This window comes from Trichechus manatus, unplaced genomic scaffold (assembly GCF_000243295.1).
Source record: "Trichechus manatus latirostris isolate Lorelei unplaced genomic scaffold, TriManLat1.0 scaffold00154, whole genome shotgun sequence".
Classification (NCBI taxonomy): domain Eukaryota; kingdom Metazoa; phylum Chordata; class Mammalia; order Sirenia; family Trichechidae; genus Trichechus; species Trichechus manatus.
The window spans coordinates 2,802,016-2,826,506 of NW_004444090.1; the positions used below are offsets into that span (position 1 = coordinate 2,802,016).

The 24,491-nt window shown below is 37.1% G+C and overlaps 1 protein-coding gene across 3 annotated transcripts in view; it reads left to right on the forward strand.

Moving 5' to 3' along the window:
- Window positions 1-24,491, forward strand: part of IBTK (inhibitor of Bruton tyrosine kinase) — a 106,989-nt gene that overhangs the window by 76,164 nt on the left and 6,334 nt on the right. For all 3 annotated transcript variants that reach the window (XM_004386056.2, XM_023740395.1, XM_023740393.1), the window contains one exon: window positions 12,436-12,585. In XM_004386056.2, coding sequence (XP_004386113.1) covers window positions 12,436-12,585 — 150 coding nt within the window. The remainder of the gene's footprint in view (window positions 1-12,435; window positions 12,586-24,491) is intronic.

The following is a 24,491-nucleotide window of genomic DNA, read 5'->3' on the forward strand; positions in this document are numbered from 1 at the left end:
CTAACCTTTATTGCGCAAATGGAAATCTGATAAAAATTTTCTAGCTGATTTTCTCATCTAAAAAAACCCCCATTGCCGATGAGTTGCTTCCAACTCATAACAACCCTATAGGACAGAGTAGAACTGCCCCCATAGGGTTTTCAAGGCTTTAAATCTTTACGGAAGCATACTGCCACATCTTTCTCCCGTGGAGCGGCTGGTGGGTTAGAACCGCTGACCTTTTGGTTAGCAGCTGGGCACTTAACCACTCTGCCACCAGGGTTCCTTTTTCTTATCTAGCTCATCATTATTTTCCTTCCATCTTCAGTATTTTTGACTGTAAAAAGTGTTGTCTTGATTTCTTTTTGAAAAAAGTGGACTAGATGGCAAAGAATGAATTCTGTAGTTGTAAGAATTGGGTTTGGATTCTAGTTCTGCCATTTATCCTTGGTGATCCTAGTGTCCCTGAGATCCCTTAACCTTGGTTTTACTCTTCTATTAAATACAGGTGGTGATGAAAAGACTTATTTTTCAGGATTGTTGTAAGAATTAACTGAAATGATGTATATGAAAGTTTTCTGCAGATATGGTTTGTTGGTTAGGTAGAAGTCAGGTATACTACTCAAACAAGATAAAGAATTTTAGAAGACCTTCTTTTTTTACGGCATACCCGAAATAGTTTATGAACTTACTCTGGATATGGACTTGATAGTTTCTTCAAAGTACGAATTTAACTTTTTGGGGGATTTTATGGTTAACATTTGTGCTGATTTATTAACATAGCCACTTTGTTTTCAAAGTATAGTAAAAGGATACAATTCTGAGATGTACACCTTTCCTGATTTTAAACCACGTAATATATCCCCGTGTTCTGTTCAAACAGCTGCCTCTTGGTCTATGTACAGGTTCCTTATGAGCACAATTAAGTGTTCTGGAATTCCCATTCTTTACAATGTTATCCATAATTTGTTATGATCCACACAGTTGAATGCCTTTGCTTAGTCAATAAGACACAGGTAAACAGGTGTGTGCATTCTCATTATTTCTCTTCTGGTTGTTACATTTCCGGTAATCTAGTTTCCCTGCCCCCTTACCTTCTCATCTTTGCTTTAGAGTAAAGACTCTAGAGTATTGACTATTTGGTTTCATGTAGATGATTTTTTAAAAGAGTGCAGTACTTACGGGTGATTTATTTTATGAGCCAATCTGTTATTTAGCTAAAAGAAGACCTCAGGTGATAGTTTTGGTTCAGGATTTAAATATCTCGGAGCAATTGTCTCAGGGAGTCCTCTAGTCTCAACTGATCCAGTAAGTCTGGACTTCTTAAGAATTTGAGTTCTGTTCCACATTTTTCTTCACTTCTGTTAGAATCTGTCTATTGTGCCCCTGTTCAGAAAAGTTGGTAGCGGTAGCTGGGCACTATCTAGTTCTTTTGGTCTCAGGGTAGATGAGGCTGTGGTTAGTGTAGACTGTTATTCCTGTAGATTAGTTTTTTCTCAGAGTCTTTTGTTTCCTTCTTTCTCTTTTGTTCCGAATGAGTAGAGACCAATAGTTGTATCTTAGATGGCTGCTCGCAAGCTTTTAAGATCCCAGACTCTGCTCACCAAACTGGTATGTAGAACATAAACTTTATGAACTATGTTATGCCAGTTGATCGAGTTGTCCCATGAGACTGTGGTCTTAAGCCTCAAACCCAGAAAATCAATTCTACAAGGTGTTTGGTTATGTCTACGAAGTATCCATAACTGCCCCCATGTGCTTTTTTGTATATTTGAATATATATGTATGCACACACGTGCATGTATATACATATATATACACACATATACATACCTATACATATATATACATATGTACATAGATATGTAACCACATATATTTTTTGGTTGTTGTTACAAAATTATGTCATAGCGTTTACCAAAGAGTCCTTTTTTCTGGTACTTCTTAGTGACATTATTTACCTTGGTCAAGCTGTATGCACTTCTACTCGTTGTTACCTTTCCCATCACCAAAAATAGCAGTGTCTACGATCTAGAGAGTGATCTTTCCCCCACCCCATCCCTCGTAACCACCAGTGTACATTGATTTCTGTATGTATATTGTCTATTTATAAAAGTGACATCATACAATATTGTCCTTTTATGATTGACATATTTCACTCAGTATAATATTCTCCAATTTCGTATATAAGATGTTTCAGGGACTCATAATTATTCTTTATGGCTGCATAGTATTCCATTGTATATATGTACCATATTTTGTTTATCCATTTATCTGTTGATGGACGCTTAGTTTGTTTCCATCTTTTTGCTGTTGTGAATAATGCTGCAATGAACAAAGGTGTGCTTATGTCTATTCATGACTCTTCTATTAGATCTCTAGGGTATATACCTAGGAGTGAGATTGCTGGATCATAAGATAGTTCTGTTTGTAGTTCTTTGAGGAAGCGTCATACCATTTTTGCATAGTGGTTGTACCATTTTACAATACCACTAGCAGTGGATAAGGGTTCCATTCTCCCCACATCCTCGCCAGCATTTGTTTTCTTTTTTTTTTTTTTAGGTACAATTTTAGCAGGAATGAGATGGTATCTCACTGTACTTTTGATTTGGTTCTCTCTAATGGCTAATGAAGGGGCGCTGGTAGCATAGTGGTAAAGCGCTTGGCTGTTAACCGAAAGCTCAGCAGTTTGAACCTACCAGCTGCTGTGTGAGAGAAAGATGTTGCAGTCCGCTTCTGTAAAGATTTATAGCCTTGGAAACCCTGTAGGGCAATTCTACTCTGTCCTAGAGGGTCACTATGAGTTGGAAGTGACTTGATGGCATTGGGTTTTTGTGATAATGGCTAATGATTGTGAGCATCTGTTCATGTCTTTGCTAGCCCCTTGAATGTCCTCTTTGGTGAAGTGTTTGTCCATGTCCTTTGCCCATTTTTTAATTGGATTGTTTGTCTTTTTGTTGTTGAGTTGTTGAAGTTTTCTATAGATTTTAGAGATTAGGCCCTTATTGGATACGTCATTCCTGAAGATTTTTTCCCAGTCTGTAGATTGTCTTTTTTACTCTTTTGATAAAGTTTTTTTAATGAGCAAAAGTGTTTAATTTTTATGAGGTCCCAGTTATCTAATTTGTCTTCTGCTGTTGGTGTGTTTATAGTTGTGTTTGATAATCTTTTTTTCAGATTAGGTCCCATAGTTTTGTCCCTATGTTTTGCAAATCATTTTAACATTCTTGATTGTAAAATAAAACATTGTTGAATAAAAAGATTCTGGTATCATAAAAATCTTAGAGCTTGAAATCTTTGGAATCTAAATTAGTCTCTATAAGTTGTTTTTAATTTTTTGCCCATTTTTAAATTATTCTGTTACTTTTTTCTAAAATACATTCCACTCTTACCTAATTCTCTGAGGATGATTAATTTTGTGTGTTTTTTTTTATGATTTAGATCAACATAATTCTAGCCAAGGTTTTTTAAATTATTTTTTTCTTTTAATTTTATTGTGTTTTACGTGAAAGTTTACAGTGCAAACTAGTTTCTCATTCAAAAATTTATACACAGATTGTTTTGTGACATTGGTTGCAATCCCCGCAATGTGTCAGTACTCTTCCCCTTTCCACCCTGAGTTCCCCATTTCCATTCGTTGAGTTTTTCTGTCCCTTCCTGCCTTCTTGTCTTTCATTTGGGCATATGTTACCTATTTGGTCTCATATACTCGATTGAACTAAGAAGAATGTTCCTCACATGTGTTATTGTTGGTTTCATGGGCCTATCTAATCTTTGGCTGAAGGATGGACTTTGGGAGTGGCTTCAAGTCTGAGTTAGAAGGGTGTCTGGGGGCCATAGTGTCCAGGGGTTCCTCCAGTCTCTGTCAGACCAGTAAGTCTGGTTTTTTTTGCGAATTTGATCATTTGTTCTACATTTTTCTCCCACTCTGTCCAGGACCCTCTGTCGTAATCCCAGTCAGAGCGGTTGGTAGTGGTAGCTGGGCACCATCTAATTGTTGTGTACAAGTTGACGTCTCTGCTTCCCTGTTTTAAGTCGTTTAGCTTTATTTTATTATTGAGACTTCTTTACCTAGTTTGGTATCTGGCTAATGCTGTCCAGTGTGCTAGATTCCAGTTGTCTGATGTTGTTGGTTCTCTAACTGAAGGACTCCCTTTAATATTTCTTGTAAGTTTGGTTTGGTTTTTATTAATTCCCTTAATTTCTGCTTGCCTAAAATGTCCTAATTTCACCATCATATTTGAGACAAGAGTTTTGCAGGATATATTATTCTTGATTGGCATTTTTTTTCTTTTAGGGTTTTATATATGTCATCATTTTGCCTTCTTGCCTGCATAGTTGCTGCCGAGTAAGCAAAGCTTAATCTTGTTTCCCCTTTGTCAGTGACTTTTTGTTTTCCTTGAGCTGCCCTTAGGATTCTTTCTTTGTTTTTGGTTTTGCCAAGTGTGATTATGATATGTCTTGGTGACTTTCTTTTGGGATCTATGTTGTATGAGGTTCATGAGCTTCTTGGATGGTCAGCTTTTCGTTTTTCAAGATATTTGGGAAATTTTGTGCCAGCAAATCTTCAACAGTGTTCTCTGTGTTTTCCACCCCCCCCACCCCATTCTGAATCTCCAATCATGTGCAAATTTTTGCTCTTGATTTTGTCCCACCTAATTCTTAGGTTTAGGTTTTCTTCATTTTTCTTCATTCTTTTCTCTGATCTGTCCTCCAGCAAAGTGGCATCCATGGGATTTGTCTTCAGTCTTGCTGATCCTGACTTCCATTGTTTCAAATTTGCTCCTAAAACCTTCTATCGAGTTGTCCATTTCTGAAATTTTGTTATCATTTGGATTTCTAGTTGCTGTTTTTGTATGATTCCTAATTGTTTATTTTGATGTTTTGCTCTTGTATTATTTTCCGGAATTTGTCTATTGCTTTGTCTGTGTTTTCCTTGATTTTGGATATGTTTTTGTTGCTTTTGTCTATTTTTTTTCCTTGGTTTTGTCTGTTTTCCTTGATTTCTTTCCTAATCTCTTGGAGAGCCCTAAATATTAGTCTTTTGAATTCTGTATTCCAGGTAGTTGCACTGCTTTTTCTTTTACCAGAAGGTCATCCAACTCTTTATTTTGATCACTGGCTGGAGCCACCTTATCCTACTTTTTTATATGTTTTAATATTGTCTACTGTCTCCGTGACACTAAGATATTATTTTCTTTATTGATTGATTGTGTGTTCGTTTGTTTCGTCCTGTTTCTTTGTTTTATTTTGATGTGTCAGTGTGGGCGGTCCAGGCGTGCTTTGTTGCTTTCTCGTCTGTAGGCTCGATAGCTCTCACCACCATGTCTGTGTGTGCAGGGCAGCAGCAGGCAGGGTGAGCCAGTTTGCTGTACACTGGTTTGGCGAGGTGACTGAGGGTGGATGAATGGGTGTTGTCTGCTTCCTGATGGTCCAGTGGTGTGGGAGCATTCACAACCCCTCACCAGATTGGTGTACGTGTTAGATGGGGAGTAGTACAGGCATGCTTCCCACTGTTCTGCAGCTGGTCTAATGGCTAGAGAGGAGGGGCAGTGTGTGCCCGGTGCAGTGGTGGTTTTGAGTGCAGGGGATACTCTAGCCGTGACAGCATGGTGACAGGCAGCGGGAAGGGGAGGTGGCGTATGGGGCTAGGTGGGCGGGGGGGAGAAAGAAAAGAAAAAAGAGACAAAGGAAAAATGGTAGCTACCAGATGGGGCGGGATGGACCTCAGGGCCAGACAGAATTGGGGGGAGGTGGTGTACGGGGTTAGGTGGGAGGTATAAAGACAAGAAAGAAAGAAAATAAAATGACGGCACGGTAGGGGCTGGTGGGTGGGGGTGGGCTAGTTTGCTAGTAGCGCTCTATCTGTGGTAGCTTGACAAGGGCTGGTGGGAAGTGGCAGGTGGTGGCACTCGTGGTACAGGATTAGATGAGAAGGAGAAAGAAAAATAGGAATGTAAAAAGAGGAAAAAAGATGTTGGGGATGAGCAACTGGAGGTGGGGCAGACTTAGTGGAAAGGGAGGGGGAGGTGATGTACTGGTCTAGGTGCGGGGGGTAAAGAAAAGGAAAAAAAAAGAAAAAATATGACATGGTGGGGGGTGGGGGTGGGGTGTACCTGGGGCAGTGGCAGGCCAGTGCACCAGTGGTTCTCTAGTGCAGGAGTGCAGCGGAGTCTACTGGGGAGATGATGTAGGGGGCTAGGTGGAGGGAAGAAGAAAAGGAGGAAAGGGAAAAAAGAGTTTAAAAAAATGGTATGGTGGGAGCCAGTGGTGGTGGTTAGGTGGACCTGGAGGGGAGGCGGGTTGGTGGCTCTCTAGCCGTGGTGGTGCAGCATGGCCTGGTGGGAAGGCGGGGGAGGTGGTGTATGGGACTAGGTGGGAGGAAGAAAGGGGAAATAGAAAGTGGCTTGGCAGGAGCTGTCAGGTGGGGGCGAGGTGTACCCAGGATATTGGTGGGCCGGTGACTGTCTAACTGTGGCGGCGCTAAATGGCCTGGCATGAAGGGGTAGAGGTGGCATACGGGGGTAGGTAGGAGGGAGAAAGGAAAGGAAGAAAGGGGAAACAAATAGTGCCGTAGTTGGGGATGGATGGGGGCAGGTGGGACCTGGTGTGGTGGTGAGCTAGTGGCTTTCTACCCACGGCAGTACACTGTGGCCTGGTGGGGAGGGCTAGAGGTGGTGTACAGGGCTAGGTGGTACGGAGAAAGAAAAGAAAGACACAAAATTAAAAAAAAAAAGAAAATGGCCCAGGGTAGCCTGTGGGTTGGGATGGGGTGGACCCAGGCTGTTAACAGGCCAGTGGCTCTCTAGCCAAGGCAGTGCAGCATGGCCTGGTGGGAAGGGGTGGTGGTATGGTATGGGGCTAGGTGGTAGGGTGAAAGAGAAGGAAGAAAGGGAGAAAATGGTGCGGCAGGAGCCTATGGGTGGGGGCAGGGCAGACCTGGACTGGCAGTGGGCTGGTGGAACTCTAGCCAAGGCATTGTTGCCCAGCAGGAAGGGGTGGAGGTGGGGTATGGGGCTAAGTGGGAGGAAGAAAGAAAAGAAAGAAAGGCAAAAAAAAAATGGTGCAACTGTTGCCAGCAGGTGGGAGTGAGGCAGACCTGGGGTGATGGCGAGTCGGTAGCCCTCTGGCCAAGTGATATGGTGTGGCCTGGCGGGAAGGGGTGGAGGTGGTGTACAAGGCACAAGGGTGAGGGATGGGAAGGCATGTTTCTCTGGTTACTGGGTGCTCTGTCTCCTCTTGGGAGCTCCGTGAAATTGCCTTCCCATACTCCCTGTCCAGGGTCATTGCTGCTGTGTTCCAAGATGGTGATGCTGTGCCATGTTAGTTGGCAGGGGACCTCCACTCCACATCTTTCCTCATTCTCTGTTTTCTTCTTCCATTTGATGTTTGATCTAGCTCTTTATCCCTTTATTTGATGCTTAGGGTTCCAGGATTGATGTTTGTATCATTTTTACTTAGTTTTTCGGATCTTTGCTGCAGAGGGATGGCATGATGCGTCTGTCTAGGGTGCCATGTTAGCTCTGCCTCCCTGAAATTAAGTTTTTAAGTAACTTTTTATGGAAACATAGTATACATTCTGATTGCAGATGTAAGTGTATTGGTGGTTGAATTTTCACAAACTGAACACTTCTGCGCAACTGGCACCCAGATGAAGAAGTGACATTATCAGAAGTTCCTTCTTGGCTGCCTTCTATTCTCTCTCTCCACGTTATTCTGACTTCTATTATCCACAATCCTAATTCCTTTTACCATAGATTAATTTTTCTTGTTTTTGTATTTTTTGTAAATGGAATCGTACACTGTGTCTGGTTTCTTATGCTCAATATTGTGTTTATGAAATTCATCCATATTTTTCAAATACTGTCTAATAATCCATTGTGTAAATGTGCCACAATTTATTCATTCAATTTTTGTTGGCATTTGAGTAGCTTCATTGTTTGACTGTTAGGAATAGTCCTGCTATGAACATTCTAGTTCATATCTTTGGTGAACATATTTCCTCATTTCTATTGGAAAATAGAATTACTAGATCATAGGGTGTGTCTATAATCAGTTTTAGTAGATACCACTAAATCCCTCGGAACTGCTCTCCTCTCAGCCTTAAACAGCTCTCAGCATAGTCGGGGCCTCTGCTGCTGCCAAAGGCAGGCCAACTCGGCCCCCATGCTGCCTCCTGCTTTGTTCAGGCATCCATCTGCACAGGTCCAGACTATGGCTGCTTCTCCTTTTTGGGGCGCCCAGCTCCATTAACAATCTTCTGCCTGGAGGTGCACTCCATGGGCTGACTCTGCCCACCTCCGCCATCTTCTCCATGGGTCCACCTGCCCACCACCACTGTCTGCCAATCTTATTCCCACTGCCCACACCACTGCCACCATTTCTCTGCTGCTTAGCTCTGCTGTGCTTGCCTCCATTTCTCTTGGTCTTCAGTGTTAGCAGCTCAATACAGCCCTTTTACTCGGCTCTAGGAGGTTCTCAGCGCAGGAATCCTGTGTCCAAAGAATGCGCTTCTCTCCAGGCTCTTGTTGATCAGGCGGTTCCCCCTAAACTTCTCTGAAATTGGCTGCTTATATAGTAAAACTCCTTGTGAATTTATGTGGAGAGCAGACTGGGAGAATTGCAAACTCAGGGCCAGAAAGGCCACGCAAGAAAACCCATGGCACCTAGTTGGCATCCTTGCCTTTTTCTGATCTTAGGGAGAAAGCATTCAGTATTTCACTGTCAAGTAAATATTTGCTGTAGGTTTTTCCTAGATGCTTTTTATCAAGTTCAGGATGTACCCTTTTATTCCTAAATTGTTGATAAAACCTATTTATGATAAAAATTATTTTTTGAAATATTTTCCTACATCTATTGAAATGACCATACGGTTTTTCCACTTTATGCTCTTAAAGTGGTAAATTACTTTGTCTGGACCTATTGTTTTCTTTGTGGAAAGATTCTGGTAACTAATTCAGTGTTTGCAGTCTATATAGGATTATTTAGATTTTCTGTTTCACTTTGTTGTCTTTGATAGGTTGATGTTAGCAAGATATTTGTCCATTTCATGTAAACTTTCAAGTTAATTTGCATAAAATTGTTGATAGTATTTCCTCATTATCCTTTTAATACCTGTGTTGTTGTTGTTAGTTGCCATCAGGTCATTATGACTCATGGCAAACCTACGTGTGTAGAGCAGAACTACTCCATAGGGTTTTCAAGGCTGTGACCTTTCAGAGGCAGATTGCTAGGCCTTACTTCCGAAGTGCCTCTGGGTGAGTTTAAACTTTCAACCTTTCAGTTGGTAGTCCATCGCTTAATCATTCATGCCACCCAGGGCTTCCTTTTAATACCTGTAGTATGTTGTATTTTGTTAGAAAAGGACATTATGTTTGGTAAAGTAGAGGGTCAGTGAAAATGAGGGAAATCGTCCATGAGATAGGTTGACTCAATAGCTGCAACAGTGTGCTCAAACATACCGATTGTGAGGATGGCGCAAGATTGAGCAGTGTTTCTTTTTGAAACTAATATGAGATACCATTGTTGTGAGTTGCTGTGGATCAAATCTGTAGTGATATTAGTAATGATATTCTCTGTCATTCCCAATATTGGTAATTTGTGTTCTCTCTGTCTCTTCCTCCTTTGGTTTCTCCTTTTTCTTTTTAATAATTCTAGTTAGAAATTTCTCAGTTTTTTTTTTTTTATCTTTCCAAAGAGCCAGTGTCTACCTTTGTTATTTTTCTCTATTATTTATCTGCTTTTCTGTTTCATTGATTTTTGTACTTTATTGTTTGCTTTCTTCTGTTCGCTTTGGATTTTATTTTGCTCTACTTTTTCTATTTTCTAAAGGTCAAATCTTAGATTATTGATTTTATACCTGTCTTCATTTCTAATATAAGGACTTAAGGTACAAATTTCTCTCTTAAGTGCTGTTTTTCTTAATATCCTACAAATTCTGATATGTTGGTTTTTCATTAATTCAGGTTAAAGTATATTCTGATTTCTCTTGGGGTTTCTTTTTTTACCCATGGATTGTTCAGTGTTTTGTTTAATTTCTAAATATTTGAGGTTTTCCTAGATATCACATTGTTATTGATTTTTAATTTAAGTCCATTATTTTCACAGATATTTTCTATATGATTTCAATCCTTTAAAGTAATTGAGATTATTTATATTGTCTATCTTGGTGAATGTTCAATGTACATCTGGAGAAAGAATTTGTATTCTGCAAATTTGGGGTGTAGTTTTTTTAATAAATGTCTGGTGTAGGTGATCGAAAGTCATGGTGTTTAGATCTTCTGTGTCAATTGCTGATATATATTTTTTCTTTTGGTCTAGTTTTTCTCATTTGTTGAGAGAGCAGTGTTAAAATTTCCAGGTTTATAACTCGGTTTATATCTCCTTTTAAGTCTGTCAATTTTTGTTTCATTTAGTTTGAAGCTCTGGTTTTATACCCATACACATTTATGATTGTTATATATGCCCGATAAATTTACCCTTTAAAATTATGAAATGCTGCTATTCATCTCTGGTAGTACACTATCACAGAGTTTACTTTCTGTTATGTTCATATTGACACTTGTGCCATCATATGCTTTTAATTTCAAGGTTTATATTTTTCATCCATTGACTTTCATCGTTTCTGTTTATTTAAAGTTTGTGTTTATTATGTAGTAGGTCCGTGGTTGAGTCTTGCTTTTTTAGCCATTTTGACAATCTGTGTTTTAATTAGAGTGCCTGTTCTATTTATGGAACTCTGGCGGCATAGTGATTAAGCGTTCAGCTGCTAACCAAAAGGTCAGCAGTTTGAATCCACCAGCTGCTCTTTTGAAACCCTGTGGGGCAATTCTGCTCTGTCCTAAGGGTCACTATGAGTCGGAATTGACTCAACGGCAATGGGTTTGGTTTTTGATTTTTATTCTATTTATATTTAATGCAAATATTATATGGTTGGGTTTAGGTCTGTCATTTTACTTTCTATGTCCCATCTGTCTTTTATTCCTCTCTTTCTGCTTGCCTTTTTAGGAGAGTGGTTTGAATATTTATAGTATTCTTTTTTAACTTATCTATTGGAGTTTTTAGCTATACCTTTTTGTATTCTTACTGGATGCCCAGGAAATATAATATACATTAATTTTTCAGTATTTTTAGCCTGAATGATATTGTACCTCTTCACATAAGATGTACATATCTTGCAACCACGTAGGTTCATTTACCCTCTTTATACTTTGTATTGAGGAGCCCGGAGGCACAGTGGTTAAGCACTCGACTACTAACCAGAAGGTCAGCAGTTGGAACCCACCAGCTGCTCCACAGGAGAAAGATGTTGCAGTCTGCTTCCTCAAAGATTACAGTCTTGGAAACATTATGGGGCAGTTCTGCTCTGTCCTATAGGGTCGCTATGAGTTGGAATTGACTCGATGGCAGTGGATTGGGTTTTTTGGTGTACTTTATGTTATAAATGTCATATCTATTGCATCTATATATGTTATTTATATGTACATTATATCATTTTGTTTTAGTATATATTTCGTAGATGTTAGAATGGAAATATTATATATATCCACATATTTTCTATTTTCAGTGCTTTTCTTATTGAAGATTCGTATTTCCATGTTGTATCATTTCCTTTAAGTATGAAAAACTTCCTTTAGCAGTTTTTCTAGTATAGGTCTGCTCTTAACTTGAGGTTATCTGAAAATGTCTGTTTATCCTTAATTTTTCAAGGATATTTTTGTTGAGTATGGAATTTTTTATCTTTCATTTTTAGCAATTTGCCTATGATGTACTCAGGTGTGGTCTTCTTTGTATTTATCTTTAGGGTTTGCTAAAATCCTTGAGTCTTTAAAATTATGTCTACCACCAAATGTGGGACATTTTTGGCCATTGTTTCTTTAATTTTTTTTTTTTTTTTGCCATATCTCTGTATTCCTGGGATTCCAGTTGTACATATGGTAGACTTTTTTGATATTATCTCATAGGTCACCATGGCTGTTTTAAAATTTTTTCAATCTTTTCTTCTCTCTGTTCTTCAGATTCAGTAATTTCTATTGATCTGTCTTCAAATTCATTGACTCTTCTCCAATATGCTGTTAAGTCCATCTAGTGAATTTTCTTTTTTAAATATATTGAAAATTCTTGACTCGTTTTTTTCCCCCTCTTTAACTTCCTATTCTTTAGTTCATTCTGAGTGTTTTATTTTTACTACTTGGAGCAAACATAGTTATTTTAGTATTGTTGCCTGGTAATTTCAACATCTGTATCGTCTACAGTGTTGTTGGTTGCCTTTTTTACAACATAGTTTTGATTATTTCACCATGGACAGCAAGTATCTAGCATCACTTTGAAAACCATAATTACATAATATTATTGTAGAATTTTTGGTGTTCATTCTTTCCATTGTCCTTTTTTTGACTTTCAACAATGACCTTGAAAAAAAAGATATTTTAACATGATTTTTGCTTTATTTTGCAGGGCATTTTCTCTACATTCAGTTTCATCCAAGTCATTCTGGGATTTTTCACTAGACGAAAAAAAATCTGTTACTGGCCATAGTTCAGGAGATCATGTCAAAAAAATTTGTTTTAAAGGAATTGAAAGTTCCCAGGATCCAAAAGTCATAAGGTAATAAAAATAAACTTATATGTTTTCTACCTGAAAATATTCTGTGGAGATTTTATGTTCAGAAATAATCTTAAAAAATTTATGAGACAGATATTTATGCATTCTTTTACATTCAAAATTGTCCTATCTATTCTTTAGCCATTTTATTTTTGAAGTAGTTATTGAGGTATAATTGACCTACAATAAATTGTACATATTTAAAGTATGTAATTTGAAGTTTTGGTATATGTATACACCAATAAAACCATCACATTCAAGATACTGAGCATATACATCATTCTCAAAAGTTTCCTCATGCCCTTTTGTAATCCCTTTCCACCCTGCTCCACACTAATCTGCTTTCTGTCAGTATAATTTGTATATTTTAGCATTTTATATAAATGAAATCATAAAGTATGTACTTTTTTTTTTTTTTTTTTTTTGGTCTGTCTGCTTTTACTCAGCGTACTTATTATGAGATCCATCTATGTCGTTATATGTACTGATAGTTTATTCCCTTTTATTGCTGACCAGTACTACATTGTATAGTGTTTATCTGTGTTTATCCATGCATCTGTTGATAGACCTTTGGGTTGTTTTCCAGTTCTTTCTCTGACCATTTTTGATACTGGTTTTTAAAGTCCAGTTTATTTTAAAAAGATGTTTCATTTATAAATGTCTGCATGAAACAGGAAAATCTACCCATAGTTTAAAGCAATATTTTAATAAAAATAGCATCCCCACCAGGTTATGTAAATTCACTTAATTGTTGTTCAAAGGGAAACGTTCTTAGCCAGTGTTAGAAGAAAAAAAATATTTCAAGTTGGTTTACTGAATGGAGAATTTTTTCCTTATTTATGCTTATATGACACCTCTCAAAGATATTAATCCTTAGAGTGTTTTAGACAAAACAAAAATATAATTTAAAGTATCAGTTGTGACCAGGTTAAAGTTTGTTTTATATGATGATACTTATTGCTGTTGAGTTGATTTCAAATCATAGTGACCCTCTAGGACAGAGTAGAATTGCCCCATAGGGTTTCCTAGGCTGTAATCCTTACGGAAGGAAACTGCCACATCTTTCTCCAGTGGAGCAGCTGGTAGGTTCGAACTGCCGACCTTTTGGTTTGCAGCCAAGTGCTCTAACCACTGTGTCACCAGAGCTCCTTTATATGATAGACCTTTTATTTTGCTGTTTGTCAAACTTTTTTTCTTTTCCCCCTAAACCCTTTTTTTAAATGAAATCTTTTGTTGGATTCCAGTGTCTCAAACACATGTTACAAACTTCTCAGATTAAAGAAGGGAGAACAGGCTGGGACCCGTACTGGTTTAACCCGACCTTACCTGCCCTACAGCCAGCTCCCAAGGAACTGCCAAAGTCTTCTAACAACATTGTTTGGAAACTTTAGAAAAGTTTAGACACACTTTTTAAAAATGTTTAGACATAGTGTTATTGTTGATATTGAGATTGGCTTCTGTATTACAGGTCTTTATATTTGAGAGAGCAAAGTTCTTGGGCCATTTTCTTACAATACAGAAAATCAGAGATCAGAAAGAATCTGAAGAGGTCATCTAGTCTGTCCATAACTTTTCAAACACTTGTAGCAATGGCATGCTGTTTTAAAATAAAAATCCTAAGTAGAACCCTAACATATGAAATGGATAAACCTTTTTATGTATACATTTTATAAGTTAAATTTTTAATGTTTACTTATGATAAAGTGAAAATATTAAGGCTGTTCAGTGGGCTCAAATATGAAATTGGGTGTGATGAATGACATTTATAATCTTAAAATTGGCCAACAAATATTTATTGATTATCTGCTCTGGGTCAGACATTCTGCTAGTTACTGAAGTTATAGTGGTGAACAAAATTAACATAGCCTCTGCCCTTATGGAGCTTACAGAGAAGAAAAACCGTAAACAAATAATTAAATAACTAACTGCAAAACATGAAGAGGAAGTATATTAGCCTTAACATTCAATTTTTTTGTATATTTTGTTTTAATTGATATTAGAAAAAAATTCTGATTGAAATAAATAAGTAGTTACAAATGATTTTTAAAATCAACTCCTCTTGGCATTCTCTAAGAGAACTCTTCATTTACATAGAGTTGATAGAATCTTTATTCTTGAATTTATATAAAAATGAATTAACCAGGCAACACAATGTGTGTGATCTTCAATGCATTAAAAGTATTTGAATGTGTATTTTTTGTTTCAAAGACTGTATTTCACACACAAAAAATGAAATACCAAACAAATGTCTGTTTAACATTTTATGATATACTGAAAACTACTGGATCTAAACAATTTGAAAGTGTTCAGTATCTTGGAAGCTGTTTTCTTAAAGATTTTGAGGGAAGGGTATTTTATTCCCTTCTTAAGTGGCAGATAATCTCTTGGTGTTGTTAAACTCTCACAGTAAAAATGATGCTTATGAATCAAAACAAATGTTTGTAAGTAGTTATGTAAAGATCTCTCATTAGTAGCGTTTTCTATCCCAGACAAAATTTCCCTTTATTTTCTTACATTTAAAAACAAAATGAGGTATTTGTTATCTTCTGGAGTGACCACAGTTCTTATTTTTCCATATCTTTTAACAAACTGAATATAGCAGTCTTTTTTTGATATAAGAAAAATGTAAGAATAGCATTTGTTTTATAAATTGTATGATGTGATGTCTGGAGACCACACTTTTTAATAGACATGTAATTTCTTCATTTTCAAACTGCAAGAAACACAAATATACCTCTATTTGTATTCATCTTATCCTCCTGTTTTGTTTTGCAATATAAGAGTTATCCCTCCTATCTAAGGCCAGTATCTGTACCCATGCTTTTATCTCATCCCTTCCCACTTCAGGATCCTTTTGTTCCTCATGTATATTCAGCCTTTCCTTTTAACTTGATTCTTTCCACCTTTTTTTGTTTAATACATTTTATTTTTTAGAGCAGTTTTAGGTTTATAGAAAAATTGTACAGAAAGTACAGAGAGTTCCCATATTCCTCCTTTTCCCACTGTATATAGTTTTTCCAGTTACAGGAATACTTCCTTTTATTGAGCTTTGCTTTAGTGCACTTTGCAGACATTCCGATTTTTATAAGCTGAATTTTTGTGGCAACTGTACATCAAACAAATCTATCGGCGCCATTTTTCCAACAGCAGGTGCTCACTTCATGTCTCTGTGTCACGTTTTGGTAATTCTCGCAATATTTCAAGCTTTTTCATTATTATTATATCTGTTACGGTGATCTGTGATCAGTCAGTGATCTTTGATGTTATTATTGTAATCGTTTTGGGGCACCACGAACTGCACCCATATAAGATGGCAAACTTAATTAACGTTGCTTGTGTTCTGACTGCTCCACCAGCTGGCCATTCCTCTGTCTCTGTCCCTCTCCTTAGGCCTCCTTATTCCCTGAGACACGACAATATTGAAATTAGGTCAATTAATAACCCTACAATGGCCTGTAAGGGTGGGTTCAAGTAAAAGGAAGAGTTGCATGTCTCTCACTTTCAATCAAAAGCTAGAAATGATTAAGTTTAGTGAGTGTCTTAGGCTAGGTTCTCTAGAGAAGCAAAACCAGTGAAGCACACACACACACACACACACACACACACACACACACACACACAGACACACACACAGACACACACACACACACAGACACACACACAGACACACAGATTTACATCAAGGAAATGGCGCACGCTGTTGTAAAGGCTGGAAAGCCCCAAGTCAGTGGGTCAGTCTGGAGGCTTCTCTTGACTCACGTATCTGCAGGGGCTGGTGAACCCAAGATTGGCAGATTAGACAGCAGGCCTCTGTCTCACAGGCTGCGGAGGCTGATGAATCCCGATTGGCAGGTAAGATGGCAGGCCTGTGGCTCATAGGCAGCGGAGGCTGACGAATCCCAAGATCAGTGCATAAGCTGCTAGCTCAAGTCCCAAGAACCTGAGGTCAGATGAGGATCCAGAGTGAGCAAAAGCCGCTAGCTCAAGTCCCAAGAACCTGAGGTCAGATGAGGATCCAGAGTGAGCAAAAGCCATTGAGCTTTGCCAGAAAATCCACACATATTGGATGCAGGCCACAATGCCAAGGAAAATCCCTTTCAACTCATTGGCTCCTCATAGCAGAACTCATCATGGGGGTGATTATGTTATATCATTTCTCATTATGGAGGTGATTACATCATTACATAGTTGCCAAACTACATCATAACTGCCAAACCACTGAGAACCATGGCCCAGCCAAGCTGACACACAACCTTAATCATCACAGTGAGTAAGGCATGTCGAAAGCTGAGATAGGCTGAAAGCTAGGCCTCTTGTGCCAAATGGTTAGCCCAGTTGTGAATGCAAAGGAAAAGTTCTGGAAGGAAATTAAAAGTGCTACTCCAGTGAACATACAGATGATAAGAGAGTGAAACAGCCTTATTACTGATATGGAGAAAATTTTAGTGGCCTAGATAGAAGATCAAACCAGCCACAACATTTCCTTAAGCCAGAGCCTAATCCAGAGCAAGGCCCTAACTTGAGGAAGCTGCAAAAGAAGAGTTTGAAGCTAGCAGAGGTTGGTTCATGAGGTTTAAGGAAAGAAGCCATCTCCATAACATAATAGTGCAAGGTGAAGCAGCAAGTGCTGATATAGAAGCTGCATCAGGTTATCTAGAAGATCTAAGATAATTGATGAAGGTGGCTACACTAAACAACAGATTTTCAATGTAGATGAAACAGCCTTATATTGGAAGAAGATGCTATCTAGGACTTTCATAGCTAGAGAGGAAAATTAAATGCCTGGCTTCAAAACTTCAAAAGACAGGCTGATTCTCGTTAGGGCTAATGCAGCTGGTGACTTTAAGTTGAAGCCAGTGCTCATTTACCACTCAGAAAATCCTAGGGCCCTTTAGAATTATGCTAAATCTACTCTGCCTGTGCTCTATAAATGGAAAAACAAAGCCTGGGTGACAGCACATCTGTTTACAACATGGTTAGTGAATATTTTAATTCTGCTGTTGAAACCTACTGCTTAGAAAGAAAGATTCCTTTCAAAATATTTCTGCTTATTGTTAATGCACCTGATCACCCAAGAGCTCTGATGGAGATGTTCAAGATTAATGTTTTCATGCCTGCGAACACAACATCCATTTTGCAGCCTATGGATCAAGGAGTGATTTTGACTTTCAAGTCTTATTATTTAAGAAATACATTTCATAAGGCTATAGCTGCCATAGATAGTGATTCCTCTGGTGGATCTGGACAAAGTAAGTTGAAATCCTTCTGGAAAGGACTTAACATTCAAGATGCCATTAAGACCATTCATGATTCATGGGAGGAGGTAAAAATATCACCATTAACAGGAATTTGGAATAAGTTGATTCCAGCCCTCATGGATGACTTTGAGGGGTTCAAGACTTCAGTGGAGGAAGTAACTGCAGATGTGGTGGAAATAGCAAGAATTGGAGCATGAAGATATGAATGAATTGCTGCAATCTCATGATAAAATTTTAATGGATGAGGAGTGGCTTCTTATGGATGAGCAAAGAAAGTGGTTTCTTGAGATGAGTGGTTTCTACTCTTGGTGAAGATGCTGTGAACATTGTTGAAATGACAACAAAGGATTTAGAATATTACATAAACGTAGTTGATAAAATAGCACCAGGGATTGAGAGGATTGACTCCAGTTCTGAAAGAAGTTCCACTGTGGGTAAAATGCTGTCAAACAGCATGGCATGCTACAGAGAAATCGTTCGTGAAAAGAAGAGTGGATCAGTGCAGCAGACTTCATTGTTGTCTTATTTTAAGAAATTCCCAAAGCCACCCCAACCTTCAGCAACCACCACCCTGATCAACATAGAGGTGAGACCTTCCATGAGCAAAAAGATTATGACTCACTGAAGGCTGAGATGATGGTTAGCATTTTTTAGCATAAAATGTTTTTTAATTAAGGTATGTACATTTTTTTAGGCATAATGCACACTTAATATACTGCAGTATAGTGTAAACATAACTTTTATATGCACTGGGAAACCAAAAAATTCATGGTTTGCTTTTGCGATATTCACTTTATTGAGGTGGTCTGAACTGAACCCATAATATCTCCGAGGTGTGCCAGTATTAACGTTGTACATTTGTTACAATTGATGAACCAATATTGATACATTATTACAAACTAAAATCCGTAGTTTTTACTTTAGGGTTCACATCTTGTACATTTCTGTGGTTTTTGACAAATGCATGTCAAATATCCACCACTAACAGTATCATGGAGAATAGTTTCACTGCTCTTAAAATGTCCTGTGCTTTACCTGTTCATCTCTCTTCCTTCCCCCTGGGCCTCTGGCAACCACTGATCTTTCTACTGTATAGTTTTACCTCTTACGCAATGTCACGTAGTTGGAGTCATACAATATGTAGTTTCTTCGGACTGATTTCTTTCACTTAGTAATACACATTTAAGGTTCCTTCATGTCTTTTTGAAGCTTAATAGCTCATTTCTTTTTATCCCTGAATAATACACCATTGTATGGATGTTCTATATTTTATCGATTCACCATTGAAGGACATCTTGGTTGCTTCCAATTTTGGGCATTTATGAATAAAGCTGCTGTAACTGGGCCGTGGTGTATAAATTCTTTCTTATACATCATTGGATTCCATTTGTGAATATTTCGTTGAAGATTTTTGCACCTATGCTCACTAGAGATATTGCTCTGTAAATTTCTTTCCTAGTAATGTCTTTGTCTGGTTTTGTTATTAGGGTAATAACTGGTCTCATAGAATGAATTAAAACATTTTCCCTCTGCTTCTATTTTTTGGAAGAGCTTGTAGAGAATTAGTATCACTGCTTCTTGAAATGTTTGGTCCTATCTGGTTTTGAATATGCTCAGGTCTCTTTCAGGTGGTCTAAGTGGGAGAGTCCCTCACTCAGCCCCCACTGTGTTACAGCAGTTGCCTTATCATTAACTACCCTAAGCCCATGCACAGCCAGATTTCTCAAAAGAGCTGTAACCTCCCACTCACTTCTTGATCGCATCTGGCTTCCAGGCCCACTACAAAATCGAAACAGTTCAGGCTAATTTCAGCAGTGACCTCCATATTGCCACAACCATGGACTTTTTTTTATGTGACTCATCATTCTTTACTTATTAGCAACATTTGTCGTTATTGACCATTCCTACTTTATTAAAGCTGTCCTTTCTTAACTTCTGAGACAAAAGTGTGCTAGATTACTTTTTAATCTTCCTGCTCATTCCTTTTCTTTGTAAGCTTATTTCCTCTTCCTGACCGTTAAATGTTGAATTTTGATTATGGGTTATCTTCTCATTTCACTACATATTCTTTCTATGCTATCTGTTTTATGAGTATGTATTCAGTTATCAGCTATGCACTAAAGAACTCAGAATTTATATTCCCTGCACATCCCTCTCATCTGAGCTTCAGATTTTATTACTCAACTCTCTTCTTGACATCCCTATCCTATTTGGATGTTGAAAAACATCTCAAACTCCATGTCCCAAACCAAACAATATTTTCCTCATACACTTCTTATAAAAACAAAATAAAAAATATATATAGACAGGAAATAGTTCATTCTTTCTGATTTTTCTTCCTCAGTAAGTGGTATTTGCAAGTCTGCCTGTAAGAGTCATCTTTGACTTTTTTTCTCATCAGTATCTAGTCTGTTATGAAGATGCGCTAGTTTTATCTCTTAAATATTTCTCAAATCCATATGCTAAACTTTATCTCCACTGTCATTGCCCTTGTCCAGACTACTGTGATCTTTGACCTAGGCCACCTGAGCAGCCTCCTGATGGGTCTTACTATAGACTTTCATCCTTTCCTCCAATATATTTAGTCAGTATGTTCTTTATAAAATGCAACTCTTAATGCCTCTTAGGATAAAGCTAGAATTCTTAATATGGTCTTCAAGGCCTAAATAATCTGGCTCCTGCCAACCTCTTCAGCTTTATCTTACTACATAATCTCTATTCTAGCTGTCTTGGTCTTCTTTTAATTTCTCAGATGGACTTTGCCTCTTCCTACCTCTGTACTGTTTGGCTAGCTGACTCTAACTTGTCTTTCAATCTCTATTCAGTCATATTCTTTGGAGAGCTCTGACTTCCCTTACTGGGTCAGTTTTTTGTTACATGTTTTCATAGTACTGTTCCTTTATTACACTTTTCACATATTTGCCTGTTAAAAATATTTTAATATCTCTGTATTCTCAACTGTATGTTCTGGGAGATCAAGGAAGATCTCTTTCTTTGCTCATCATTGTATCACTGATGCTTAGAATGGTTCCTAGCACGTATAGGTGCTCAATGAGTAGTTGATGAATGACTGAATAAATAAATGAATTAAAATTGTAGCTGTCTCAGGTAACATTTGTTTCTAATACAGTGAGTTATAGTGAATGTCTTAGATATATAAATTTTAAGGTATGAAAATCAAGTGTACTTTTGTAGTGTTTTAAGTTTTAAATATTGACAATATACATAGAAATTTTCTTATTTTCTTTGAATAGATCTTTGTTATGTAGCTCAAATTGTGACGGGTCTGTGGTTTCTTGGTTGATCACTAGAGTGTGCTATAACATCAGGGTTCTTAACTGTGCAAAGTTGTATGTAGTGTTATACTGCTTTGGAAGTTTGAATGAAAAGAGTATATGATAGAATCATACATATATAGCTTGGATGTTTGGTAGTGGGAGTTAATATTTTAAATAGCTATGTGCTATCACTGATAGTGATTATAAGAAAGCAAACACACAATTTGATTTTCAGTTTTTTATTTTCTCATAGAAAATATGTAATCATAAATGAGCTTTTTTAAATGGAAACAATAAAACATAACAAATAAAGTAAAAAAAAAATTAATTCACCAAATTATGGGGCATATTATGTATGTTCAGCATTCTGTTGGCCTCTTTGGGTCTATGTAAAAGTGTAATACACAGCCCCAACCTTAAATGTGTTTGAAATACAGGTGGTAAGCCATAATATGCATACATGGAAGTTAAAAGAATGAAATTACAGTACAAGATAACAGTATTAAAGAGGTCACAAAGAATATATGATTAAGTGCCAGGTGAGTGGGTCAGAGAAGGAAAAATGACCACCAGCCAGAGCTGTCAGGAAAGACTTCATTGAGGAGGAAGGGCTTGGGTTGTGTTAGTTCTTAAACACTTTTCTTATCCAATCCCAAATGTTTGATTATTATATTTGACCATATGACTAATATTAGAAAAAATAGATTACTTAAATATTGATCTATTTCATTGTCATATGTTTTTGAACATAGGACTAAAAACAAAGCAAAAAAGGAAAAGAGAGAAGAGTTAGTATAAGCGTAAGCAGAGGAAATCATGGGAGTTAAAGCCAGAAGACAGGAATGCTTTTTGTCCTTTGGGGGGTTGGGGTGGCAGGGGTGGGGGTGCTCATCTCAAAAAATTCTACAGATTCTGCATTCTTGTAAACAAGAATGTTTCTACCTGGCATTTAATTATCTATTCTTTGTGACCTCTTTAATACTATTATCTTGTATGGTAATTTCATTCTTTGTAGAAAATGTGATTTTTTCCCCCAGTGCTAGAGAAATCCAAGGATGGCAATGTCATTTGTGAATGCTAAAGTGTAGAAGAGTGAGGTTTGTGCAGTTTTTACTTGTTTATTGTTAATTATGTGTTCTTCTTCACTTTCACGTGTTTTCTTTCATTTTCCTTTCACTTCATACCCTCTTATGTAATTTCTGGACAGAAAATGTGATCTTGTTTCTAATTAGTAAAGAAAACTACTTGTGAGACAAAATCATTATATGATTATATCAGTTCTAATCTTATATAAAAATCTTCGTAATTAAGTTAGTACAAAAATCTTAAAAATTAAAAAAGCCAGCTGTGTGGTAAAAGTAATTTAGTTGTTCTCTTTAAGTAAAAATTTGACAATATTAATGTTCTTCAGTTTGAACAAAAACCTTTCAAAGAACATTTTAGCTAACGATTTTATGCTTTATTTTCAGAAGGCTAGATTTGATATAGATTTTTTGTTGGGAATGTCTACAGTATTTTTTTGTTGCCAATACCTAAAGCTTAATAATACTATTTTTATTATCTGAAAACTTAAACAATTTTTGCCATTTGTTTAATCTTAGCTCTATTTTAATCTTATCAACTGTGCGTCATTTTAAGATGAAGTTTTAACAGATTTCAAATTGGGTTAATTTATAATTAATGAAACTACCCATTGAAAAATTGTTAGTGGAAAGAATCCTGAGATTATAGCCTTAAGAAAAAGATTTGAGTTCCAGACTAACATTAACTGTAGTATTTTCTGAACCTCAGTTTCAGAGGTTCTCATTTAATATGAAATGAGAATAACGTTTCACACAGGTTTATTATGAGACTTAGACAATGTAAATGAAAGTACTTTGCAGTTATAAAACATTACATAGACAAGTTGCTACACTTAAGTTCTGGTTGCTTAACTTTGATTTAATAAGACCTGTATATGGCACATTAGTCCTAATATTCACTATTGTTAACCAATGATATAGTCTTTTCAGACACATCTGGAGCTTGTAGCTGCTGCTGCTTCCTTAGCAATTAAATATAATTGATTTATAATGTAATTACGTTTCCTTGAAAGTGTCAGAACATTTTAGCTGATCCCCAGAACACCAGAATGATTTTGGACCACCAGTTAAATCATTATATGTGTTTGTTCCATGCTATGTTTTAATGCCCTAGAAGGCAATCTAGTCTTGCACTGACTTCAGGGCCTTCCAAGGAACTAGGGGATTTGCATGTAGTCTCAGTCTAAGATAGTTATCTGTTCCAACAGAATGTAGAAATTTTTCCATTTTATAATCATCCTAGTCTAGACTCATAATCTATAACAACTTTATCCCAGCAGCTTTATAGTTCATCTCCCTGACTTCATTTTTCTCCTGGTCTGAAGTCTTCTACTTCATCTTGGGGACTTCTTTTGTTTGGATGTTATAGGTCAGACAAAAATCCATCAGATTTCAAGTCATAGGCTTTTATTAAAACTAAGAACCCTGTAACTGGACCTATTTCCACTTCATTTTGTATGCCAATACCTACACCTGGAAGAAAAAGTTTCCAGAAATTTAAAGGAATAAGAAACTTTAAAAAAAAAAAAAAAAAAAAAACTTCTGCTTTTATTTTATTCCATGCTAAAAAAAAACCTTTGTCTTTCTGTTTCAATCATTTATTTTCTGAGTATTTATTCATAAGTTACCATGTTCCAGAAGTCCTGGTGGCACAGTGGTTAAGAGCTTGGCTGCTAACCAAAAGGTTGGCAGTTTGAATCCACCAGCCACTCCTTGGAAACCCTATGGTGCAGTTCTACTCTGTCCTACAGGGTTGCTACAAGTTAGAATTGACTTGACAGCAATGGTTGTTTTTTTTTTTTTTTTAACTGTGTTCTAGGTATTCCCTTAGACATTGGAGATACAAAAATGAAGGAGACACAGCCCTGTACCTTGAGAGACAAGTCTAGCAGTTAAGACAGACATGTAAACAATAACAACACAGTGTGGGAAACTATAATTGAGATGTGATTGAAGTGCTTAGAAGAAGTGAGAAGGTGATATTTGAGCTAGTCCTTAAAGAATGAGAAGACATGTGAAGTGGAATGTATTCCAGGCAAAGAGGAATAGTAGAAATAAAAGCAGCTGTGTTATGATAGAGAGCACACTGTAATCTGAGTGAAAAAAAAAATGCCTGGATTTGAGTTCTGTCGGTCATTAAATTTGTACATCAGGCAAATTAATAAAATTCTTTGAGTCTTAGCTTTTTAATATGCATATTGGAAAAAAAAATTACATGCTTTCTTCACAGAGTATTGCAAGGGTTAAATGAGGTAATGTGTATAAAAGTACTTAGGCTCTCAGTAAATTAG